The following is a 26,109-nucleotide window of genomic DNA, read 5'->3' as shown; positions in this document are numbered from 1 at the left end:
GGCGGAAACCTGTCACGTGGCTGGGAACCGGCATGTGACAGGGGCCAGGCAAGCCTTTAAAAGGCTGAGCCCACTGAGGGACAGTGACTCCAGCCTTTTGAAGCTGGGGTGGGAGCTGGTGTTACCAGCTCGGTGGCGTTGGGCATAAGAGCACATCCTATTGGGGAAGGCAGCAGCTTGCATGTCAGACCTTCCCGCATCGGGGGTCTCTTTATGAGGTCCGAGGTAGTGGTAGAGCTTGACAGGGCAAGCCTTGGGGCCGCGTCAAGAGCTCACTACCTGGCAGGAAGGGGTGTCACAATTTGGGTTTGCGTCCAAGTGGCATCTAGTAACTTCATGTTGCGTTTCCCTTGGGGGATGTGCCAGACAATGTTATCTGTCTGAAGGGCCTGAGGGGGTCAGCTGGGGCTGCCCTAAACCAGGTTCAGTGTTGCTGCCTGAGGGCCAGGATGTGTTATGGTTATGCTCGCCCAGCTTCATGGTTGTTTTATATTGGTTATGCTCGCCCTGGTTATGCTCGCCCAGCTTTATGGTTGTTTTATATTGTTAAATGAATTTGGGCTGCAGCCGACTTTATTTCCAACAAACAATTAGATGTCTGTATTAATGTAGCAAGTATCCACACCTCCGCACGCAACAAAATAATCATTAACCACCACTTTAAAAAAACGCAAAGATCTTTATTCACATCATCTCAAGGTTTTTAAATGAAGAGTCATGCTCACTTTTAAAGACAAATTGAAATCATTTCAGACCCCAATTGAATTCAGGGCTGAGACAGGTCAGTTGGAAGGTATTCATTTGACCCTACATGGTTTGGAATGACTAATCTCAGTCCTCTCTCAAAGGTCATTTGCCCTGGAAAAGGGGGAAGGAGTCAGGCAACATCTCCTATTTTGTCTTTTCACCCTTCCAGCACCAACTTGTGCAATTATGCACTTGGTTGAGCCTACCACAGTAAGCCCATTTTCATTCATTCTAAGGGGGGGCATATATACACGAGGGTAGCAGGATCACTGCAGCAAGTTCTTCCCCCAACCTACACAAATTCAGCAGAACACATATAAAGAGCCTACATGATACATACATGCTTATGGCCCTTCATGCAGTCAGAAACCCTGAAAAAAGTATGGTTCCTGATCACAAAGAGCATTGCACTCATGTACAATTTACACAGAAATTCCAATGAACATGAAAGTTCATAGTGGCAGTCACCCAATCCTACCATCCCCACTCATTCCGCCCACTTTGGGTAAAGGGAATAAAAATACTAATAGGTTCTTCTGCCATGGCCTGGATAGGCCCAGCTAGCCTGGTCTCTCTCTCTCCCTCTCCCTCCCTCTCTCTCTGTGAAATCCCATCAAGTCACAGCCAATTTATAGCAGCCTCATATGGTTTCCAAGATAGTTTCTCTTTGCCTTCCTCTCAAGGACATAGGGAAGGGGGGGGGGTTCTCGGGTTCAAACCCCCCATTAAATGTCTGAAGCTCCGCCCCCCCCCCGGTTTGGTTTTTTGTGTATTTTAGTGTTTTTTCAATTTTTTGCCTGTAGGGGGCACAACTTTTAGGCTAGCAGCACTAGAATTTCAGGGGGGGGGGGTTGGGAGTCTCTCCTGATGATACCACCCAGGTTTGGTGAGGTTTGGTTCAGGGGAGCCAAAGTTATGGACTCCCAAAGGGGGTGCCCCCATTTTTTCCAATGGGAGCTAATAGAAGATGGGGGCTACACCTTTGAGGGTCCATAACTTTGGACCCCCTGAACCAAACTTCACCAAACCTGGGTGATATCATCAGGAGAGTCGCCCTCCCTCGGGGATGGGGCGGTCTAGAAGCCCAAAGTATAAATAAAATAAATAAATAAAGATACCCTGAAAGTTTGGTGCTGTTAGCTTAACAATTGCACCCATGACAGGAGGCACCCCCCAAGTTTCCCCAGATTCTCCTTTTAAATCCAGCCCCTTCTGCATGGATTTAAAGGGAGAATCTGAGGTCCTCAGTTTAAACATTGAAAGTGATGCTGTTTCAGGGTGGGGAATAATCCACCCCAAAACAGCATCACTTTCAATGTTGTTTTAACTGGGCACCCCAGATTCTCCCTTTAAGGAGGATTTAAAAGGAGAATCTGGGCTCCCTAGTTTAAACACCATTGAAAGTGATGCTGTTTGGGGGTGGATTCCAGCATCACAATGGCTGCCCATGGGAGGGGGGGTGCGCAAAACTCAGATTTTGCACCAGGCTCCATTTTTCCTAGCTATGCCTCTGCCCAGAGGGGAGGGCAGAAGGGATTGTCAGCTGCCAGCTGGGAGCACAGTCAGTGGGAGGGTGGGGTGGGTGGGGCAGGGGAGTCTGCCCTCCCCGGCCTCGGAGAGCTGCTTTTATAAGCACTGAGGCCGGGGGCAGGGCTTGGGGAGGCATTGCATGGCCCCGCCCCCTGAACCCACCCCATAAAAAATCTATACCTACATCACTGCTTCCTCTACACAAATGCCCTGGCATTCCTTGATGGTCTCCAATCCAATTACTACCCAGGGCTAACCTGACTTAGCTTCTGAGACTGGAGGAGATCAGGATATCCTGGGTCACACAGGTAGGTAATGGCCAACCATTTAAGAACTCCTCTTGCCTTGAAAACCCTGCAGGGTTGGTGTAAGTCAGTTGTGATTTGATGGTACTTTCGACCACCACTAATGTGTTTTCCAAAAACCAGGTTAATTTCTCTCCATCTTTAAAGATGATTGACAGCACTTTTCCTGCCATAGTAGAGATGAATTGTGAGCACCAGGCCATTTAGGACTTGTAACATTACTGAAGTGTAGTACCACTGGAATAATCGGGATTGCCCAGAAACAGGTGATCTGAAAGTTACAGCTATCCATTCTAATGCAACTATCACCTCTATAAGTGAACTGACCCCAATTACAAAGAAAACAGGAGCATAAGACTGACCTTTTGAAATGATGTTTTAAAAACCTGTTTGGAGTTAAGCCAAACCCAGACAGATAATCCTCGGTTATGTAGCAGAATGATATAATGACACTGTGGCATCAACCTTGCAATCAGCCAGTGAATCATTTTTGACCTAATTAGACAGATACATTCCATGCTTGATCTTACTTCCTGAGTGCACCATATGCAAATAGGTGAAAGGTTATTAGAAGTCTTTTTTTAGCATCTCCATTACAAAACATTAATTTTTCATGCAGACATTTGTAAGCTGCTGCTTAACAACAGACCTTCTACCACTGCGTTGGTGCAGCCCTATGTAGATGATTGTCAAATGAGATTAACTCATTTCAGCACCCAGTACAAGTAGAACGAAGCAGACTCTTTTGAGGTGTTCTCTCTCCTTCGAAGGAGAAATACACAAGCTTGTGCCAGAGTTCTGGACAGGAATCAGATTTGTTTTAAAGCATAGCTCTGGCCAAGGCTCTGTCTCAGGGTAACAATTTCACATCTGTGCCCTGCTTCACAGGGTTTTTAGGAGAGTGAACAAAATAATCAGTATCATCCTAAGCACAGTCACACCCTTCTTGGCCAATTTACTTAGAAGGGCGTGACTCTGCTTAGGATAGCACTGAGTGTAACTTATCTAGAGCTTCATAACTGGCTATAAATCTAAACCAACAAAGGAGGATAAACAAGTTTAAAGTTAAGAATGAGTAAGCTAGAACTTGTGGCCTTGTCACTCCATTCCATACAACTGATTTTGCATCACCTGAAGGTCTGGATAACAAAAATAGTTTGCTGAGAAAATATATTTAAAATAGCCAGATGTTGATGCCTTAAAGCACCAGGCTTGTAACTGGATTCTTAAAATCACATTGTTCTTTAAATACAAGTGTTTTGACTCCAAGGGGACAAGGATCCTGCACTCTACACCAAATGAACACAGTATACTCCTATTAAAAATGAATGGGGGTTCTGCCATTGACTGGAACCAATACTTGTATATATGCCCTAATAATTTCAGCATTACCAGCTGCCACAAGTTAAGCACAACCCAAAGAAAACTGAAGCTGAACAGAAACCAACAAAGTTAAATCACATTAAAATTTCTGAGATTGAACAGCATTAGAAGAATGAGTTATGTTTAGGACTGAGGCTGATACATCAAATGGGCTGTTATTACCGTATATGTTTTGAGAAGCGAGGTCATATGAATCCAGCACTTTCAGTTTCAGATGGTTACTTGGCCCCATGCAAGAGACCTGAGGCTTTTTCCACATGGCCATTTTTCCACGGTTTGGGTATTATCCGCCTGCAGTTGTTTTTCTGCAAGATTCCTCACATACCCATTTTCCATTTGTAGTCTGTGTCCTTCCGTGTTTTTTTCAGTGTTTTTCTGTGCTTTTTTCAAACCAATGCAGTTTGAGAAAATACAAGGGAATGTTGAGGAAAACATAGAAAGACAAATGGAAAAGAAGGCCATGAGGGAGCTCAGGGGAAAACTGCTGCAAGTCATCTCTCAAACCATGGGAAAAGAAGCTCCATGGAGCTTCAAATAATCAGCACAATGATACAGTCCATATTGGACATATCAAAAAACAATGCTAACTTCCTTGTTACCAGCATTAGTCCACGTGCTTTTAAGAGCTCAGATCACTTTGAACTAATTGGGAATGAAGAAAGAGCGCTTCCTTCAATCCCAATGAACAACACCAAGGTTTCTAAGCTGCAAAAGGGAAGAGACACTAATACAGTATTCTGCAGTGATGAGTAAATTAGGGTCAGGGAACACAGGGTGTGAGATGTGCATGTGCTTGTTCTCCAAACTCATCCATATGGTAGAGAGAGAGAAAGAGACAAGCCAATAGTGAGGGCTAGGAAGTCACTCAGCTTAGCAATGTTGAGCTACTGTGCTATTTGGGGGAATTTCCCCCCATGCTTCTTCACAGCCCCCCCTCCAATACTTCCTCAAGGGCAGGTTATGTTCTCATGATATATCCAACTAGAAAACTGGGCCTGGTTAGACAAATATAACAAATCTACATTTGGAGGTTGTTAATTTCATTCACTTGATGGCTTTCTGGTTTTCAAACCATATTAGAAGAGCTTTGCTATGCTTAAAAACAGTGTTATTTCAAACATACCAACATGAGGAAATAAATCATTTATGCCAACTCTAAAGGAATGCCAAATTATTTAAAGGCAGAGAATGTCATGCTGTGTTCCAGTGTATACGAAGATCTTCAGTTTCTTGGCCTGCTCGAATAAATCAGAGCATATTTAGAATACATTCCTTTTCTGGAAGTATGCCTACATTATGGCCATGCATGGTGCCTGGCCACCACTTATTAGAGTGAGCAAATAACTATACAACAACAGCCAGAGCACAGTTAATTATCAGGAATCAGTTGTGCAAATGCACATATTGCCTTTAAATGCCTTTTAGAAAAAAAACTGACCCAATCTATGAAATGATATTTCTTTCAGCTTCCAAAAGAAGCAACACCCAACTTTCCTTCTGTCTCATGTATCGGCCAAGATTCAGAGTGTGTGTGAAGTGCTATCAAATCACAGTAATGCCAGCAATGGGCTTTGAAATCAAGTGAGAAGTTTAGATGGTTTGCCATTACCTTCCTCCGCAAAGCCTTTAGTGGTGGTTTTCTCTTTAAGGTGTGACCTTGCTGAGCTTCAAATATTGGGCACTATCATGCTGCCTTCCCTCTGTTAGATAACCTACACTCCAATACTTTTTGAAAATAACATACTCACTTGGATACCTTATTGGTTTCAATGAAACCTGTCTCCAAGTGACTGTGCATTTCAAATGACAGTCTTATGTCCCAATCCTAATCGTACTATTATGATATATCTTAACGATTTCAACAGAACCTACGTAAACAGGTTTAGATTCCTGACCTTGGGCTATGATACATATAAAGTTTGTACTAAAGTTATTCACTGATCACAGCCTTACAGTCTATGTGATCAGACATATCTCAACCATGTTGATGTGAAGAACAAGTTTAAGGTTTGAAGCGTGGTAAGATGCAGCAGATTCGCACCACTTTGGCAGAACCAGTTGTTAAAATGGTGCTAGATTTTTTAAAAAACCACCACCAGAACCAGTTGTTAAATTATTTGAATCCCACCCTTTTGTACTCACCATCTCTCCATTCTAAGCCCCCCTTCCCATGCTGTAAGTTTCTCATCCAAGCACCCACAACACCACAAGAAGAGGAGTTTGAGAAGGGCAATTTGGAACCAAAAGCAGTGGGCAGGGAAAGAAAGTTGCTCCTTGACCACTGTCCCAAATCTTGATTTTTCCTAGACAAACTTGAGCTTGAGTTACATGTGTTTCCATGACACATGTAGTTGTATCCTAGCACTGAGAAGTACACTGACAGATGGCTGGTCAAAAGAACCAAGTCAAAACCAAAAAATGTATGGGCTTTGGAACAGCAGCCAGAAGTTCTCAGGACACAATGCCTTGCTTTGCTAAGAGCATTATAAGTGAACAGAACACAGAGAAAGAAGAACACAGTTCCTTAAACAGAGATTCAAAGTGCTTTCACATGTGTCTTTGGCACAAAGAAGCCCACAGTGGTGCTCCCCAGCATGTATACTGGTCACTTATAGTAACACTCCTACACAGATACATTCACTTGAGTCACTTTTCATTACAAGAAAGACATATTTGCCTGTATATAAAAGTTAGGAAACATTGCACACACACACACACCCCAATCTGCAAACTTCTATATGTTAAGTGGTTACATTTCACTGACAGGGCATGTGTGTGTTTAATCGAAGCTAAAACACTGCAAACACTTTGCTAAACAACACAAACCTCACTTAGGTTCAAGTAAACTCTCATGCGAATGGACTGTCCGTTTCTGCACATGTGCTATTGTTACATTCTGTGTACAACTTTCTGTGTACTTACTGTGTACTACTAACTGTATACTACTTTCTACTGTTAGTTTTACAGTTCTTTTTAAAGACTGAGATCCAGTACTGAGAGTCTGGAGATGTGCACCAAGAAAGTGCAGCAGCTCTGCAAGGGGGATGCTAGGTTGACTTTAAAAAACAGGCTGCAAAGCAATCCCTAACCAGATTTCTCTCTCGGGAAGGTTAAGCGAATATGTGTAGGATCGAGAGGTGGGGGTGGGGGCTGGAGGCGGAGCCGTGGTAGCCCCTGGCCAGCCAGAGTGCGGGAGCTCCTTCGGCAGCCCAAGCAGGGCTACGGGAGGGCGAGAAGGAGCCCAACTCTGCCCTCTCCCGGCCTCACCCCAGCGGGCTGCTGCGCCGTTAGGAGGACCTGCGAGGCCAACGGCAAGGCTGCGCCCAAAGCCCCGGAGCAAAGGCGGACTTACACCGTGAAGTGATAGACGAAGCACTTCCAGCCTGTGGGTCTCTCCAAGAAGTTGTACACCCGGCCTTGGATATTGCTCCGGGTCAGCAGGGGTCTACGGACGCTATAGATGGAGACCCGCGGGTCCAGGCTGACCGGGGGGCGCGGGAAGTCGGCGCTCACCACCACCGGCGGCGCCCCCGTCCCGGCGCAGTCCTGCTGCTTCTGCTGAGGCGCGCCCTGCGGTCCTGCCGGCGCCGAGAGGGAGAAGGGCGCGTAATGCGCTCTGGGGGCGTCCTCGTCCAACTCCAGGGAGGACGGCTTCATGGTGCCTTTCCTGGCCCCGACGGAGAAGCGCCCCCAGCCCCACGGTTTCCTGTCCGCCTGGGGAGTGGACGGCGAGGAGGACGACATTGTTGCGCCAAGGAGAGCGGCAGGGGAAAGCAAGCAGCCGAGTCCCAGCAACCCGGGAGATGCTGACGCGCCGCTGGCGGGCAGGAGACGGAGGCAGGCGCGGCTGGAGAGGATCACACACACCCCGCGCCCGAGAGTTGTCCGTGGCCCTGCCCACTCAGGGGGAAGGTCCCCGCTCGACGCCAGTAGTAGCCACCCAAGGAGCTGCTCGATATGCTCCTCGAGCGCGTGCTGTCCCCTCCCCCGTCCCGCCCAGGCTCCACGCGGGAAACAAATGCGGGACGCGGAGAAACTCAACAGGTGCAACTCTTCGTCCCTCTTCTGCTAATGGTCACTCGTGTGCGTACTATAATGCACGAGTTCTTAGAAGGCACTGCAGTCTCCAGCAGCAACAGTGCAGTCTGTATACATAGTAGTGTGTTATTTCTTTTTTTTCTTCTGTCTTGACAGCAAGCAGAGAGAGGGGGAATTTGTCCCAGCCCCCCCCCCCCCCCCCCCGAGGAATTTTAAGGGAGGGGAAGGGATTTGAACCTACCTTTCTTACTACCAAGACCGGCATTATAAGCATTATGACAATGCCCTGGCCAAAAAAAGGGGGGCGGGGAGTTTCCCCATCATCCTTTCTGAACGCACTGGAAAGGGATAGTTTTTGTTGGAGAAAGCTAATAATTATTAGCCATGATGATTTAAAAGGCAGCCTCCACATCCAGGGACAGTTAACCTCTGTATATCTGTGCTATAAGGCAACCCCAGGGGAAGACTTTGTGCCTTATTTGGTGGCCTTGCAAGACAATTTTTTCTCTCTTTCTCACAATACTAGAACCAAGGGGCATTCATTGAAAATGCTGGGGGGAAAAATTAGAACTAATAAAAGGAAACACTTCTTCATGCAACATGTGATTGGTGTTTGGAATATGCTGCCACAGGAGGTGGTGATGGCCACTAACCTGGATAGCTTTAAAAGGGGCTTGGACAGATTTATGGAGGAGAAGTCAATTTATGGCTACCAATCTTGATCCTCTTTGCTCTCAGATTGCAAATGCCTTAACAGACCAGGTGATCGGGACCGCAGAAGGCCATAGCTTTCACATCCTGCATGTGAGCTCCCAAAGGCACCTGGTGGGCCACTGCGAGTAGCAGAGAGCTGGACTAGATGGACTCTGGTCTGATCCAATTGGCTTGTTCTTGTGTTCTTACAACTTGTTGGTGGCTGTGTGAAACAAGATGCTGGACTAGATGATCGACAAGATGCTGGACTAGATGACATTTTTAGAAACTGCAGCAGGAAATTTTAATCCCCCCCCCCCGCCCCCCGTTGCTGTCCAAAATCCAATAACTCTCTCTCATAAGTAGCAGGGAATGAAGCAATACGTACCAATGAGTTCGGCACACTACTGTGTCACAGTCTCAAAGTGGAGATAATGGTTCACACTATAGATTGTAATAACATTATTTATTAATACTTATTTTTAACTTATATTCCACTTTCCTTCTTGACTAGGGACCCCAAGCAGCTATTCAGATTGTTTCCTCCTCTTCCATTTAATCTTCATAACAGCCTTTTGTTGTGCAACCACTGGCCGATTGAAGGAGGCAGTGGTCCGCCTACTCTTGAAAAGACCTTCTGTAGATCCTAGGGATCTGGCCAATTACCGCCCCATTTCGAATCTTTCGTTTCTGGGGAAGGTAATTGAGAGAGTGGTGTTGGGAGCAGCTTCAGGGCTTTCTGGAGGACACATCAGCACTCAACCCCTTCCAGTCTGGTTTCCATGCTGACCATTGGACAGAGACCATCCTGACTGCTGTCACAGATACACTCCACAGTCAGCCCTACAAGGGCGGATTCGCACTGCTAGTATTATTAGATCTTATTGCAGAGTTTGATGTAGTTGACCATGATCTTTTGACCCACTGCCTGGCTTTTTCCAGGTTGCGGGGCACTGTCTTATGATGGATTGCCTTGTTCTTCTGGGATCGGAGTCAGCAAGTGTGGCATGGGGAAAGGGTCTCCCAGAGGTGCCCACTACATTGCGGTGTTCCTCATGGGGCCCTGTTATCCCCATTATTATTTAACATCTATATGTGACCCCCTTGCTCAGCTGGTGCAGATCTGTCATTTTGGGCTGATCTGTCATCAGTATGCTGATGACACTCAGCTCATTCTGTTGATGGTCGCTACTCCTACCTCTCTGCAGCACTGTCTGGAGGTGGTCACTGGTTGGTTGAAACAGAGCAGGTTAAAACTAAATCCATTGAAGAAAGAGATTCTATGGGTGGGTGGCAAAGGGGGAATCAGGGGGTTTCCAGTCGCCGGTGCTGAAGGGGGTCACTCTAACCCCAGCCTCCTTGGCTTGGAGCTTGAGGGTCTTCCTGGACTCATCTCTTTCTATGGAGACACAGGTGACCTGTACAGCTCAGGTGACTTTTTTCCATCTTCACCGACCCGGCACCTGGCCCCCAATATCTCCCAAGCTGATCTGGCCATGGTGATCCATGCCACAGTCACCTCCAGATTAGACTATTGTAACTCACTCTATGTGACCCTACCCTTGCATCTGATCCAGAAACTGAAACTGGTCCAGCATGTGGCAGTGTGGCTTCTCACAGGTAGTTCTATTAGGGATCATATCTCCCCTGTGCTACACCAACTGCACTGGCTCCCAGTGGAATACCAGATCACTTTCAAGGTTGTACACTGCCCTTAGCCCTCCAGGGGTGGGCGGTATAGTAAATCAAATAAATAATTAATAATAATAAAATAATGGTTTTGACCTTTAAGGCCCATTGCAGCCTGGGGCCCTCATGCTTTAGGAACCATCTCTCCTTGTATGACCCTACTCAGCCTGTGCGCTCTGCAGAGGCAAATTTGCTGGTGGTCCCCAGCCCCTCTATGTTGCTACTAGCCTCCATCCAAACCAGGGCCTTTACAGCCTTGGCCTCTGCCTGGTGGAACAGGAACACTCTCTTCCCAGCCATCAGGACCCTGCAGGATTTGCAAAATAGAGTTGTTCCACCGGGCTTTTGGGGAGGCTGGTCGTTGATTTGCCGTCCCCAGTGGTGGGATTCAGCAGGCTCGCACCACTTCGGCAGAACTGGTTGTTAAAATAGTGCTTGTAAACAACCAGTTGTTACATTATTTGAATCCCACCACTGGAACCAGTTGTCAAATTATTTGAATCCCACCACTGGCCGTCCCCCACAACCATTCCCTGTATATCACCAGGGCTGGTTACCACTTGTGTTGTGTCCAGTCTCCTCACAGTGGGATAGAAGGTCTTTTCTAAGTGGCCATCTGTTATCCGGTTCTTTTTGTTGTAATGTTATGTAAACTATTTTGGGTTTTAATTATGAGATTGTATTTATATGGTTTTGTTGGCATTTTATCTTCTGTACACTGCCGAGAGCCCTTCAGGGGCAGGTGGTATATCAAATTTAATAACAAACAACAAACCTCATAAGGGTAGGTTAAGCTAAGAGATCACAGTGGACCCAAGATAACCTGATGTGCTTCTATGGTGGTGTAAGAGATTTGAACCAGTTCCTAGTTCTACAATGTAACCACTATGTGCATCCCTCACTGAAGAACTATACAAATGCTAAGAATTATGTTATTGGTTATTTTTGCTCATGGCAGCAGTACCACTCTGCATTTTCCTCAGATTGTACAGATGAACCCAGCAAGTGGGTTCACACTGTTCACACTGTTTGCACACTGGAGCTTTCATCTCCTTGTTTATTGTGAGAAGAACCTGCAGTGTCCGTACAACCCACAAAGAAGAGGTTCTTGTAGTAGTTTACAAAGTTGCATCTTCCTATCAAGGGAAACAAAACAATCCATTCTCCCTGAGCTGGTTTGAGGAGAGGGGGTAAAAAGCAGCTGCTATGAATGGTCAGTCACATGCATTAACCCTGAGAAACTTATGTGGTGGGAAGTCAAAAACTTATTAATGATATCCTAACATCACCATTACATTCCTTTCCATATCTGGATCAGCATCACAAAAAGACACCATTCTCTGCTATGTTCTAGTTGAAGCTAGAGTGCTTGCTTACTCCTGTTTGTAGGTATGCACCTAGCCATTTAGCAGGTTATTTACAAGTGCCCCAACTCACTGTGTGAGGGTATCATGTGTGGAAAACTGACACATACACACAGTGGATCTTCTTACAGTGGTTACTTAGCATGGCAGGTGCAGGCATTTGCAAGCAATTCCTATGCTGCTATTTACAACAGATGAATTGAAAGTATGCAAAGAGAAGTACTGGAATGTACCAAGCCAAGGAGGGGCAAACAAAAAAAAAGAATTGTAGGTGAATTACTGGTGCCAACACAGCCTTCATCATGGGCATGAGTGAGAGCCAACACCATGCCTGTCAACAACAATGTGAGAAGTAGCTTAAGAGCTGTTGCGGTGAAGTATTGATTTATGCAGTAGTATATAGAGTTTTTTCAGACGCTTCATATGTTATAAAAATAATATGCCAAAAGAGAAAACACCCCCACCCACTATGCAGAGATTTGTGAGATTCTTTCTTGTACTCATGAAGCAGCTCAAATCATTGGGATCTATGGCTAAGTATATACAAATTTTTGTTTTCTATTTGAAGCTATCTATACAAACTATCTGTGGTATTAAGTTTTAGCTGCACTTTAAGAAGAGGGGTAGAGTTGCCATTTCTTCAGGCTTATTTTTATGATGGAACATCTTGAGAAAGGTTTTTTTTTGTTTAACCATGCAACACTGCTTTCTGCATTCAGAAAACTGTTCTATGTATTTTTATAAAGAAAGTCCTGAATTTGCTGGGTTTGATCTATTCTTGCAATATATACCAAGGAAACTGGTTGCTTTTCTTTGTTGAGCCAGTAGATGCTGTCTCCTGAGAATCTGGAAAATAAAAGCAGGGAAACCACTGATAATAAAGGCAGGTGGTTATTGTTGTTTATTTATGTTTAAAATATATCTCCTGGCTTTCATAAATATTGTAAAAGCAACCTAAGAAAAATGTTATTAACAATTTATGGACATTTTTTTGAAAAACACAAAATAAAAGCAGCACTCAGCTAAAATTGCCACAGATAAAAACAGAACCAATAAATCACCATAATCAGTAATTTCAACTTCCAATACAGTAAACATCTGAACACCAGGATTAGAAAGCAATGGTGGGGGAAACCTTGGTCTCTATTCACTGTTGCTTGCCCTCCAGAATAACTGGTTGGCCACTGTGTGAGACAAGACTAAGTGGATTACTAGTCTGATCCAGCATAATTCTTCTTCACCAGTGTGTAAAAAAAACTGAGTTAAGAGAGTACCCAGAAAGTATAATCACTACCTGATGAAGGGAACTTTGACTCTCAAAAGCTCATATGTTGGAAATCTTATTGGTCTTTGAGGGTACTACTGGACTTGAATCTTGCTCTTTTACTGCAGACCAGCACAGCTATCTGCCTGAAATTATCCTCCCTATATTCCAGAAGCCCAGTGATAAAGAATATTATTGATGTATCTTCTAAAACATATCAGGCCACATCTCAGAAAAGAGAGTTTGAAAGTGTGGGATGAAAATATGTGATCTATGATTCCACCCAAAAGCCTTCTAACATGTGTGTTCCTGCTGAACCTCTGAAGATGGTGGGACATAGAAAAGGTCCTTTTATGAAGGTTTGTATAAAGGAAGGTTGCTGTTAGAGGAGATAACCCTTGCAATACTGAAGTTCCTGAATTGGGCTGGGACATTAGTTGCAAGCCAATTAAATTGGATTGACTTTATATACTCATAGTCACAAACCCCTGTCAACAGATAAGCAGCCATATTCTGACCTAATTTTTTTTTTCAAAGACAGCCACATATAGAGCAAATTGTCTTCTGTCTGGAAGTCATTAAGGCAATGTGTCTTACCTTGGCTGAGTTATATAGGTATTATCTCATTGCCTGTATAATGTTCTCCAAATAATTCTTATCCCCATTAAATCAAGAGCCCTCTAGCATTCAGGTCTTACTAGCAATACAATCAAATGCTGCATTAATACGAAAATTTGAGAATTATTTCTCAAAATGATCTAGCCTGGTCAGCTCTGTAAACTAAAATTTTGTAATAGAAACTTCTGCTTTTTTTCTGTTTATATACTTCAGAGTTTCTTGGCTTACATTTTACTTCCCATGTAGATTCTTAAGGTTCACAGACCTGCCAAACAATGCAAATCTTGTGATACAGGTGTGCTTAAATAAACATCCAGTGTGTTGGCTGTTGTAATGGCTTGCCTGAAATAAGGTTTCTCTTTCTTGCTGAGTAATTTTAAAACCCTGCTACATTAGATTTTGCAGCTCATCATCTTGCACTTTCCTAAATATTTTATCTTATGGAAACCACTGGCTATTTAGTTAAGCTGTCATGCCAGACGTGGGGCAGGCTTAATTTTTCCCCACACATGCTTCAAGCAATGGCTGCTTCTAATAATACAAATTATTTCACACCTTAGTGTACTCCAATGCAACAGCAAATAACTACCAAGTTCTGTTCTCAGAGCTGAACAAGCAAATTTCCTTTGATCAGAAACTGTTTTCCTTTGAGCTTAATGTAGAATTAGTTAACAAGCTTCTTTTTCAGAGTTGTGCTGAGTTCTAGAGTGATATTAAACAAAAATGTTGTGGTGAGATAAGGTGCTATATAGTTATTTTCTACTTTATTCACAGTATTTTGGAAGTTTCTCAGATGCTTTGTATGACTGTGTACTGCAGATAAACTTTGATTTACTGTACAGTATCATAATGATTAGTTATGAAGATAAAATGTTATAGGACCTTGAATTCTGCTAGGCAATAAAACCACCAACAGATGTCACAAAATTTGGTGTTACATAACAGTCATGGTGTTGCATTTACATCACAGGCACATATACTAGAACAATTATGTAGGAATGTCTTCCCAGTTTCTGTGATCGTAATCTCATTTATCCTCATAATAGCTCTGCGTGAAAAGTAAAGAGCTAGGCTGAGTGAGCTGTATATCAACACTTTTATGCATTTATGTTTAGTTAATGCCACATTAAGCCTTGTGGCATTATCTGAATCATTCTGGGAATTGTACTTAGAGAATCAGACAAGAATCAAGGAGGCCCAAGTTTGAATCCCCACTCAGTCCTGGAAGCTCTTGTTGTGACACTGGACCAGTTAGTCTCTCCTAACCTAAATTACCTCACACAACGTTTATTGTGAGATTAAATAAAACAGTTTGATGAAGATACTGATAATTCCTCTAAGGAAGCTGATAGTGTAGTTTTGTAGCTCAACTTAGGCTATACATTATGATTTTTGACATACATCAGGGTTCTCCAGCCTGCCTGTAAAACAGTCACTCATACATCATGCTGCCAGGATCTTATTTCCTCAATTTGCATGGGCCTGATTCAGATTGGACTGCAACATGGAAGGAAGCATGTGATAAAGCCCACCCAGTGTGGCAAATAGCACCCTCAGGGCTGTGGGGAAAAGAGGACCCTCTTCTCTTTCCACACTGTGGTCTCTATCTAGTGCCATTTTTGGATGTTTTTCAAGAACCAATAAGTGTGTCTGAGGCAGAAAATTCAAATGGTGCCTGCATGGTGGTAAAAAATAATAATAATAAACCAAATAACTGATTATTTACTACCTATTAATGGTACCCAGAAATGTGATACCTGAGGTGGGCCACCTCACTATGTCTAATGGTTTCACCAGGGCTGCCTCAGTTAATAAGCTTTGACAGTATTTTTGACTAGGTCACATTACTGTCCTTTTAATAAGAAAAAAAGGAAGCAGCTATGATCAATTTGAGAAATCTGACAGACATTGCAAAATGCAATATTGGGTGGGGAGGTGGGGAGAGCCAAAGGTATTGTCCAGGAATGCACTGTGGAATACAATGTTAGAAATCTAGTGCATTTGGTTAACAGAGCAATTCTAAGAACACTTTCATGGCTGTAAGCACCACTGGATGGACCTGAGCAGGATTCTGGGCAGACATGTTTAGGATGTCACTGTTAGGCAATAAGAGGGGGACTTCCTGTTTCAGTTTTTAGCCCAACTTTAATTCACTAGGTGAACCTAGGCAAACTACTTTCTTGTCTTAAATACTGCTTTCCTACAATATGGGGTAATTGTACTCACTTACCTATAGGCCTTGGTGAGTTTTGCAGGGCCTGTAAAACTGAGCTGTTCCCCTGAGCCTTTGGGGAGGCTGGCCGCGGATGGTCTGCCCCCTCCTGATGCCCCATGTACCATCTAGTCCCCTCCCAGGGGCTTGAGTGTAGGGTGATTGGGGACCGGATGCCATTGTACTGTAATTGGTTTATAGGTTATATTGCTGCTGTTGTTTTAAAGGGTTTTATATGTGTTTTATTGTATTTTAATCTATATTTTGGATTTGTTGTATTTTACTTGTTGGTTGTTGCTCATTGTACACTGCCCAGAGCCCTTCGAGGGTTGGGCAGTATACCAAATCCAATTAACAACAACAACAACAATAATAAAAATAAAGGGCTGGTGTAAGATAATTAAAATAAAAATGCATGCAAAGTGCTATAAATACTATGCCAACTAGTGTTATCTTTCATAAATTATGTGTGTTGGTAACTTTTTAAACTGCATTCACACCAACCTTTCTCATCAGTGGATACCTGAACTTTCACAGTTATCCTCTCTTCCATTTTATTCTCACAACAACTAAGTGAGGTTGGTTGGGCTGAAAGTATGTGGCTGGCTCAAGGTCACCTGGGAAAGGTCTCATGGAAAGTATGGGGTTTGAGCCTGGGTGTCCCCAAAACCTAATCCAACTATTATGCCAACTATTAAATGTCTTAGAAATTGCTTAGGTAGCAACTTCTCTGATAGTGCAAAATCAGAAAATGGTGAACTTGCGTAAGATAGATGCCACTATTTCTGTGTCATAATGGGCATGTTGTTTTATATTGTAGTACTGGTACTCACTATGATTATAATACCCGGTTTGTTGTTTAGATTAGCAGAGATCAGCAGGAAAGTCCCCTTGTGAGACTCATGTGCTTGTACCCAGAAGCTCACACAGTGATAATCATAATTTGCTTTTTATACAGCTAAAAATTTCTGTTCTGAATTTTGGTTAATGATAAACGGTCATACTGCTCAATAACAGATAATGTCTCAACACAGTTTGTCATCCTGTATACCTATGCTGTTTTGTACAAACTGGTTTGGGATCAAAGACTTCACTTGTTTAATAGGTTATACTGACCTGCAGTGCAACATCACTGGTGCTTCATTTAAAACTAGCTACTTCTGCTACAATGCAACACTTTCACACCAATTTCACACCAATGCTGTGCTAAGCTCCAGAGAAGTAATTAATATAAGGAACACATCAAGGCATTCACTACAGTGCAGTAGAAAGACCCAGTCAGAAGAAAAGTGTAAAATAGTAGTGACACTGAATTTTCCCTTAGTGTAACAGCTGACAGGAAGCATTAAAATTATATTTGGGATAAAGTACCAAAGTCATCATTCTGGAGGTCAGGGGTTTATCCACAGTAAGTGGTTTGATGATTGCACTTTTAATGTTGGAAATTCTGACCTATTGCATCCTAAGACAGTGATTCAGTTAGACAGTATGAGAATGATGAGATAATAAGCATCTGGAATCCAAGGAATAATTTGTTTAATTATAATGAGAGGAGGATATTAATCACCTGGAATTTTACATAATATTATATCTTCATATGCAAACATTTATGAAATACATTTTGTTCTAGTTCCTGTTTCCCTCTGCATTATAAAGTGCCTTTGTCTTTTGCCACTATTCCACTTAAGCATTGCACCAGAGCTCCACCTTCTTCCCTATTGTCTTCTGTATAGAGTTCAGTGTAAGTTCTGGAGTGAATTGAAACATAAATTATGCAATTCACTGAACATGCACAAAAAGGTATAGTGTGCTTTGCCTCTGTGTGCATTCCCCTAGTCTCTAGCCTAAGGGTAATTTGGTCATTGGGGTTGCCAACCTACAGATGAGTCAACCATAATACTATTGCAGTAGATGCATTAAAGGTAAAACCAACACCACTCTGCCCCAAATGCGGAAAGGTCTATCAAACCTGTTAGTACTTTTATGCTATAATAGCTCTATGTATTTAAATAATATTTACAGAAAAAATATTTTTTTTTGCAAACTCTGACTTCACAGTACATACAGAAGTGGAGCTTGAAAAAGCATTTCTCACATAATAACCAAATCAGAGGTTATATCGCCGTATTCTTTATGACCCAAATTATTTCACTTCATGTTTATTGAGATTTTCTGTATGCATTGTGAAGTCCAGAGTTTGTGATAGTATTGTTGAAAATAATATACAACCAAAGATACAACCAAATAAATAATATTTATTTTTTTATTTAAGAACATTGAGATACAGTCTTCTGAGTTGCCAAACCATTTATTGATATTTGAAAAAGAAGAATGTTTTAAGCTATTTTAAGCTATTGTAGCATAAAAGTATTAACAGGAATGATAGACTTTTACGCATTTGGTGCTGAGTGGTGTTGGTTTAAGCTACAGATGGAGCCTGATCTCCCAGAATGACAATTGATCTTCCAGATGATAGAGATCAATTCCACAAATCTCCAGGAAATTCCCAACCCAGAGTTGACAACCCTAATGTGTATTAATTGCTGTGCCAGAGGCTGCATCTCATATGCTTCTAGCACCACAGCTTTCTTTGTGGTGGTATTCACCAGTGCTGAGTATTGGCACCTTGGTGAGGGAGGAAAATTGTGGAAATCAATGGAAGCTTGAGCACCTTTTCAAAAAAGAAGCACCATCTAGCACAGTAATGGAATGGTGATAAGTTGTCATTATTACCACCATATTTATGCCTTTGGGGAATTTGTAAGCTACCCTTCCAGAGACCCGATTGAGACCTCATTGTTGCAAGAAGCATAGCAGTGTACTGGGTCTTTCTAAACATGTCCAGATTGGATTGCTGAACTCATAAAGACACCTTATGATGCAGAGGGAAACAGGGTTGGATTCAGACTACATTTTCCATCAAATAGAACTTTCTTCCCACATACTGCCTCGGAATCCACTGATTTCCACAAAATGCTTCTCTGGGTTGATAGGAGATCTAAGCAATGACAGTTTTGGGGGTGCAGTAAGAAGGTGGAATTGGTTGACAATTTAGTCTGGACCCAACCTGGGCATTCAGTACCAGAGTTTTCACACAGTGGCACCCAGTCATTCTTCCTTCTGCCTAAGCTTTTCTGAGCAGAATCAAGAATATCTTCACATGGGCCGCTTCTGCATGGCCCAAAGACAGCATCCTAGGGTCAGTAAAAACATTGCCCCTGGGGCGCTGTTCGCACAGCTGCCGCAGCGCCATGCTCACCTAGTGGTGCACACAGTTTTAATCACTGAAAGCCAATCTTTTGAAAGAGAGTAGAAGGTTAGTTAGAGACTTTACTAGGGGCAGAGACTTCAGCCACTAGGTATCAGTCCCTGGAGCTCAGTGAACAGGGACTTAAACATTTTTTTTGGGGGGGGGGAGGGAGTTTGTTAGGGAACTTTTTGAAAGGGATTTGTTTCCAAACTCTTTAAGACTACTAAATGTGGATGGTCAGGGAATTGATGCTGCCCCCTTCAATAGCTGTGGTATGTTTTGTTTTCTTTTGTTTTTGCTGGAGGATATGGGTAGCTATATTTGCAGAAAGTGCAAGCTGGTTGCTCTCTTGGCAGAGAAGGTCCAGAAGCTTGGGGCACAAATATCAGTATCAATATCTACTCTTCAGGCAGTTAAGAAGAATGAGGATTTCCTGGACAGAATGGAGCAGATGGTATTGGGGGTGTCACACACCAGGGATCTTTCTGAGGTGGGTGGGTGGCAGCTCTCAAAAACAGGAGGTGGGCAGTTGGAGGAATGTGATGCATAGAAGTAGCAGGGAGCATTCTCTGAGTTTGAAGCTACAGTATCGATTTGAAGTCCTCTCCCTTGTCAGTGAAAATAAGGAACAGGCACAGGAGCAACAGAGTCAGCCCTTGGAAATGTTCAAATGATGAAGGTTCAGCCCATGGAATGGTCCTTGCAAAACCTTAGAGGAGATGTGTGCTAGTAGTAGGGGACTTCCTGCTGAGGGGAACAGAAGTAGTGGTTTGCAGGCCTGACAAGATGTCTTGAGAGGTGTGCTGTCTCCCTGGGGCAAAAATCCATGATGTCACAAAGAGGCTGACAAGACTTGTCAAGGGAACATTATCCCTTCCTTTTCATTAATGTGGGAACAAATGACACTGCAAGAGGTAGCTTTCAGGACATCGCAAGGGATTTTGAGGCTCTGGGAAGGAAGCTGAAGTGTCTGGATGCATAGGTTGTAGTTTCATCTCTACCCCCAGTAGAAGGACATGGCCCAGGGAAGGGAAGAAGAATAGTGGAAGTGAACAACTACCTTCACAGGTGGTGCCGCCACGAACATTTTGACTTTTATATATTTATAGATACTAAACATATATAAAATAAAAAATTAACTTGTTCAATAATAATTGTTGTGAAATTTCTGTGTTTTACACTAAGAGAGAAAACAGCAGGGAGTTATTTTCCCATGTTAGTATGGGTGTCTGCGACATTGCCTCAGCATTAGTGCAATGGCACAGGGATGCTGTATCAGCATATCTCTGTGTTCCAGCAAGTCAGCTCCTTGAGCTCCCAATATCCCAGCATCATTCTGTGGCTCATAACAGAATCAATACTCTAATTTACCAGATAGAAATAAAGAATTTCAAAGAACTTCTACAGAGAATGCAAATATTACTCTTGAAACGTTTTTCCCCATGGTTATTGTGATATAAATCCAATCATAGCAAAATTCAGTACTTCCAACTTCTCTTACTATCCAAACTTACTATATTGCTGAATTTTACAATGAAAATAATATTTGTAAGAGTGTTTCTTCCCATTTTTAGGCCACTTTAATCTCATAAACTTGTTTTTCTCCACTTCAATTATTTGAACTGTGCAAGTAATCTTGGATCCAGGTAATTACTGTAACATATCCAGCATTGTTTATGGCAAGCAGTAACCAGCAGACTGAGGTACAAACCTGGAAACCCCCAGTTCAGTTTTACATCTCCAATGAACTTATTGGTGAACTTACTAATCTCAGAATGAGCTCTTCATATAGGATTTAATAATACCAATTTAGCATACAGTGTCTGAAATGTTACATAAATGCTACTATAACTATTATGACTATAGACTTTTTCTGTCTGTGAATATTAATTTATGGCTACTAAAAGAAACAATTCCTAATGAACTTGTTGAACTTGTTTCCCTTTTCAATATAAGCTTCTGAAAGGAAAGGAAGGAAGTATAATGGCTGTGCACCCAAGGTTTATAGAGGATGTCTGACCTTGGGTAGTTAACACAAAGAGACTGGAAAGGTAAGAGAAAGAGAGCCAAATTTCCTTGGCTTTGTTTGCATCTTGGACTTTCCCCTGACGATTTTTTTTTCTGTTGCTGAGTTTCCTTTCCACTTTGGTTTGTCCACTTAGTCCAGCCATTTCCTCCACAAAAAGTATCCTTGCCAACCTCCAGATGAGGGCTGGAGATCACCCAGAATTACAACTGCTCTTCAAATGACAGAGATCAGTTCCTCTGAGGAAAATGGCTGCTTTGGAGGGTGGATCCTATGGCACTGTACCCTGCTGAAATCTCTTCCTTCCCCCAACCTCAGCTATGACTTGACAAGGAAAGAAGGAAAGATTTCCCCCCTCCAGGCAGTTGGCAACTGAAACAGCAAGGGAAAATGTAGCTCAAGAGAAAAATTGAAAGAGCTTGGGGAGAGGGGGTTATGATCTGCATGTGCATGCAAATTAGTTTGTAATTTGGGGAGGGGTGCCATACAACGGAAAGAGAGTGAGTGAGGAGGGAGTGAGGGATGGCATGCAAGGGAGGGTAAGGAGGGGGAGGGGGCTCGGAATCTGGACATGGCCCACCCACCCTAGCGGAGGGAGGGGGAGGGGTGCCATGCAAAGGAAAGGGAGGAAGGGTGGGTGGCATGCAAGGGAGGGGGAAACAAAACTATTCAGATTGATGGAACAGATGAAGTCTAAACCCTTTGTTCTGGTGAGAAGTCAAGGTTTTTGTAGCCACCAAATTGCACCATGAAGCAATTTATATGGGACATGTTATCCCTTCAGGTAACACAGGTATTAATACATAATATCAGTTAGAAGGTACACTGCAGGAATTTTTATTTGCTATTATCATGCACACATCATCAGAACTCCCTGATGCATATACAGTAAGCCTCTTTGTTACATTTTGTGTTAAGGAATGTTTATGTCCCAAGTCCATTGGTAACAAAAGAACTGTGAGAAACAAAATAATCTATAAAGCTCTGACAAAAGATAATAGAAAACTAAACTAGAACATTTGCCACAAGAACCTCCCAATGCAAACAGACTGAAAGAAAGGGAATAGATATACCTGCTAAAAGGTACAGTAACAGAACTTTGTAGTGATGGGGCTGAGCCTACCAAGCTAGAAATCCACATTATCTTATGCTAGCACAAAACACAATCCATTTTGCAGAATTTTGCAAACCACTACTTCATCTTGTAGCACTCCAGTAGTGTTATTGTCCAAGTATTTGCGTCCAAAAAGTATTTGCGGCTCCAAGTGTTTTCTTTTCTGTGGAAAACAGGTCCAAATGGCTCTTGGGTGTTAAAGGTTGCCTACCCCTGGTTTAAGGGATGTGTCCTATGCCAACAGTTAGACACATTACTCAGTCCTTTACTAAAGAGTCATGGTGGTATCCAGTATATCCTAAACACAATTTTTTGTTAAGTCACAATGTAAGATCTATAGAGCAGGTATAAAGGCCATACTGCATTGTTTTGGCAAAATAAAGCAATCCAGCTCACTATTCCATTCATTTCTGAGAGTCTGCATATAATGTTATTAATCAATATCAAATATTTATTATACAATATAAATATTGTAGGTGTTGTTTTCTGCATTGATTACATTAGAGTTTCCAGCAGCAAAGGTGACTGAGACATTTAATGCTATGTGGCAATATTTAAATACCAACATATGTTGCAATTGTAAACATTGCCATTCTAAAAATGCTGGCAAGTCATTATCTAGACCTCAGCTGAGAAAAATGATATAAACTCATAATCGTAGTCATCAACTAGTGCAACCTGACTAAGCCTTCCATAAGAAAACAGACAAAATAATAATATTAATGACTTTGTATATGACTCTTTGGAATCAAACATTATTCTTCATCTAGATGAAGCTGAAGCCAGAGAAGATGGAGGACATGAAGCTGGATTGGAGGGGGTTGATGGGGGAATGTCAGCTGCTGACCCTGGACAGTGCAGCTGACAGCTGCATCGACAGTCAAGAGTTTGGACGTCCTCCTGGATGCCTTGACTATGGAGGCCCATTTAGCACTCACCACTCAGGTACCATTTTTCTATTTGTGCCAGGTGAAGCAGCTGGCACTCTAGCGCTCTCAGACCGATCTAGCCACTGTGATCCATGCGATGGTCACCTCTAGCCTAGACTACTACAATGCACTCTATACAGGCCTGATGTGGAGGCTCTAAGACATACAGAATGTGGCAGCGACAGCTCTTACAGGGTCCTCATAGCCAACGCATATACAACATGGGCTCCGCCAGCTGCACTGGTTTTGGGTAGAGCACCAAATCAAATTCAAGGTTTTCATACTAATGCACAAAGCCCTCAGTGGTCTGGGACCAGTGTATTTATAAGGCCATTTCTCCTGGTACATTCCCCAAAGATTGCTCCACTCAGTGAATACCAATTTACTGATAATCCTCAGTCCAAGGAGATCCAACATGTCTCAACTTGGGCTAGAGCCTCCTCAGCACCGGCCTGGTGGAATGCTTCGTCTGAGGAGACCAGGGCCCTACATGACCTTATGCAGTTCTGCAGGCCCTGAAAGGCAGAGTTGTTTTGCTGGGCATATGATTGAGGCAACTATGGTCAACCATCTAGGTCCCCCACCCCCACCCCCACCCCCCACTTTGATCTTGACTTTTTCCTCTTAGGATTTATGGTTGTTGCTATTAATTAGGCTTATGAATTGGAAGATTACTGCCACTTGGATCTCGTAATATGTTTTATTGTTTTAGTTGCTTTTAAATGTTTATATAAATTCATTATGAGCTGCTTCAAGTCCAGAAGGGGAGGGGCAGAATATTGAATAAAATTAATTAAATAAATAAAATTAAATAAATGATCTTTTATTATTTATTTTGGAACCTCAGTCTTCCATTCTTCATCAATGAACATGATTATTACCTTTGGAGACTTGTCTGAATATCTGATTAATTGGACATAGTCTAGGATATTTCCTTGTCTTCACTTGTCTTGGCATACTGTTCTTAAATATATTATGCATATGATAATGATAAAATTTAACAAACTAATTGCTCATGCATCTTTGGATTTAGACAGATGGGCAACTTTAAAATTGTCTTCATGTGGCAAAGTAAATTCACTCAAAATGAATATTATACTGATTATCATTTATATGTTACATGCAATTCCTTGCAGATATATTCATAACACTAATACTTTGTTTTGAAAATTTATGTAGAGTTACCACTTGGATAAGAATACTTTACTTTCGTTAAATTGTACATGCTGTCCAAACCAATTGGTATATATGAAATCAATTGGTGTATAGGAAATCAATTAATATATATATATATAATATATATATATATATATAAATACTAATCAGAAAAGTTGTTTGAATCTTTTAAGTTTATTTATCAATGTTAGCAGAAAACAGTACTCAGAGCATTGTTCACAGGTGTCCAAGCTACAGCTATAGCATAAACTAACACCAGTAAACTCTTATAGTATAAGGCTTCTATTCTATTCTATTTTGTCTTTAAACCAGTATGATAATATGAGCTTCTAGACAGAAGGGTGAAATAAAAGGATAATGAATTAATTGTTAAATACCTGAAGTCCCTGCCTCCAGCTCAGGAAGAAAATGCCTTTTTGATAGCATTTTATTTTAAAACAAGAAGAGAAAATGATCTTTTTAAATAAAGAAAGCATAACATTGTGGGCTGTTTTATAGTTTATTAGATGGAAAAGAAAATATGTTATTTGAACTCTGGCTGACACATGAAAACTGTCATTTCTACACACTTGTAAACCATATTCTTGGAGATCCCTCTAGTGGCTAAACTGAAAGTAAAATGTTTTGCTTAATTAAACCTAGTGGGCTATGGAGCCTTTCGTTTATGGTGTTTAGCTGCAGAACATTTTTGCAAGATTTCCTCATTATAACACAATCTGCATTCATATGTTCCTATTATTTAGGCATTCTTTCAAAACCGACCATAAGTAACTGCTCATCTCTGACAGTTGCCATATTTGTTAGTTAATTTAGAATATTAGAAGTTTTGCCTTATAAAGTTCATGAACTCCAGACATACTTTATCTTAGGATTTTAAAAAATCCTTATACAACTGTCTTTTGCATTGGGCGCTATGAATCCGTAGGCATGATACTGTATAGTACAGATGAACTCAAGACTTAGAGTACCATATCATTTTGTATTTTGCGTCTCTAGCCAGTAAGATAGGTCCAGCCAGGCAATTATTGTTTGCAGTGGCACATTAGTTATTGCTATATACAACACCCAGTGTTTGAGGGTGTCGTTTATTAACATTTGCATGTTCATAATTCCCTTAGGGTTCAGTGCTTTTGACATTTATGGTGCTTTCTCTCTGTTCTACCTGAGATAATCACAGTCAGTTTACAAGTGAATTAATAAAGCCAGATAATATACTAATTTATTTTTGGAACAGATGGGTCCCCACTTCTGGGGCTCAGCAGAGGGGCTTCCCTTCATCTTGCCCTGCACAGGATTCAGTTGAGCACCACCCTCTGCCTCACCTCATCTCTTGCAGGGCTCAATGGGTGAAGGTCTTTGCATACCGCTGTGCTCTCTTCCACACAAACAGATTTTCCTTGGCCTAAAAGAACAATAAGCGAAAGGTAGAACTACACATTATGAAAAAACTACTGAATGGCTTATAACAACTAGCCAAGTTTCATCCTTCTAATAATCTATAACACGTAGTTCAATTTACCTGGTGCCTTGTCATCATTATACTGGGCATTTCCCTGCCAATGACAGTCAACACTGTGAAACAGGATCAGGAGAATGGTGTAATGATGTCAAAGCATGAGGTGAGTCAAGAATTAAAGACAGAGAGGGCAATGCTGTTTGATGCTACATTCAAACAAAGCCAATATACTGCATCATAATAAAGGGCAGTCTCAGTGGCATTATGCGGTGCACAGAAGCAAGCCAGCAGACAGATTAGGTCCAAAGTAATACC

At 42.1% G+C, this 26,109-nt stretch overlaps 1 protein-coding gene across 1 annotated transcript in view; it reads right to left on the bottom strand.

Annotated features, from left to right (window-relative positions):
* KCNQ1 (potassium voltage-gated channel subfamily Q member 1) overlaps nt 1-7,752 on the bottom strand; it is a 363,013-nt gene extending 355,261 nt beyond the window's left edge. The window contains exon 1 of the mRNA XM_048486744.1: nt 7,318-7,752. Coding sequence (XP_048342701.1) covers nt 7,318-7,709 — 392 coding nt within the window. The 5' untranslated portion in view covers nt 7,710-7,752. The remainder of the gene's footprint in view (nt 1-7,317) is intronic.
* Between the last annotated feature and the right edge of the window lie 18,357 nt (nt 7,753-26,109).

The sequence above is a fragment of the Sphaerodactylus townsendi genome, linkage group LG02, assembly GCF_021028975.2.
Source record: "Sphaerodactylus townsendi isolate TG3544 linkage group LG02, MPM_Stown_v2.3, whole genome shotgun sequence".
Taxonomy (NCBI): domain Eukaryota; kingdom Metazoa; phylum Chordata; class Lepidosauria; order Squamata; family Sphaerodactylidae; genus Sphaerodactylus; species Sphaerodactylus townsendi.
The sequence above is the reverse complement of the archived record's forward strand: the minus strand, read 5'-3'. Positions and strand labels throughout refer to the sequence as shown.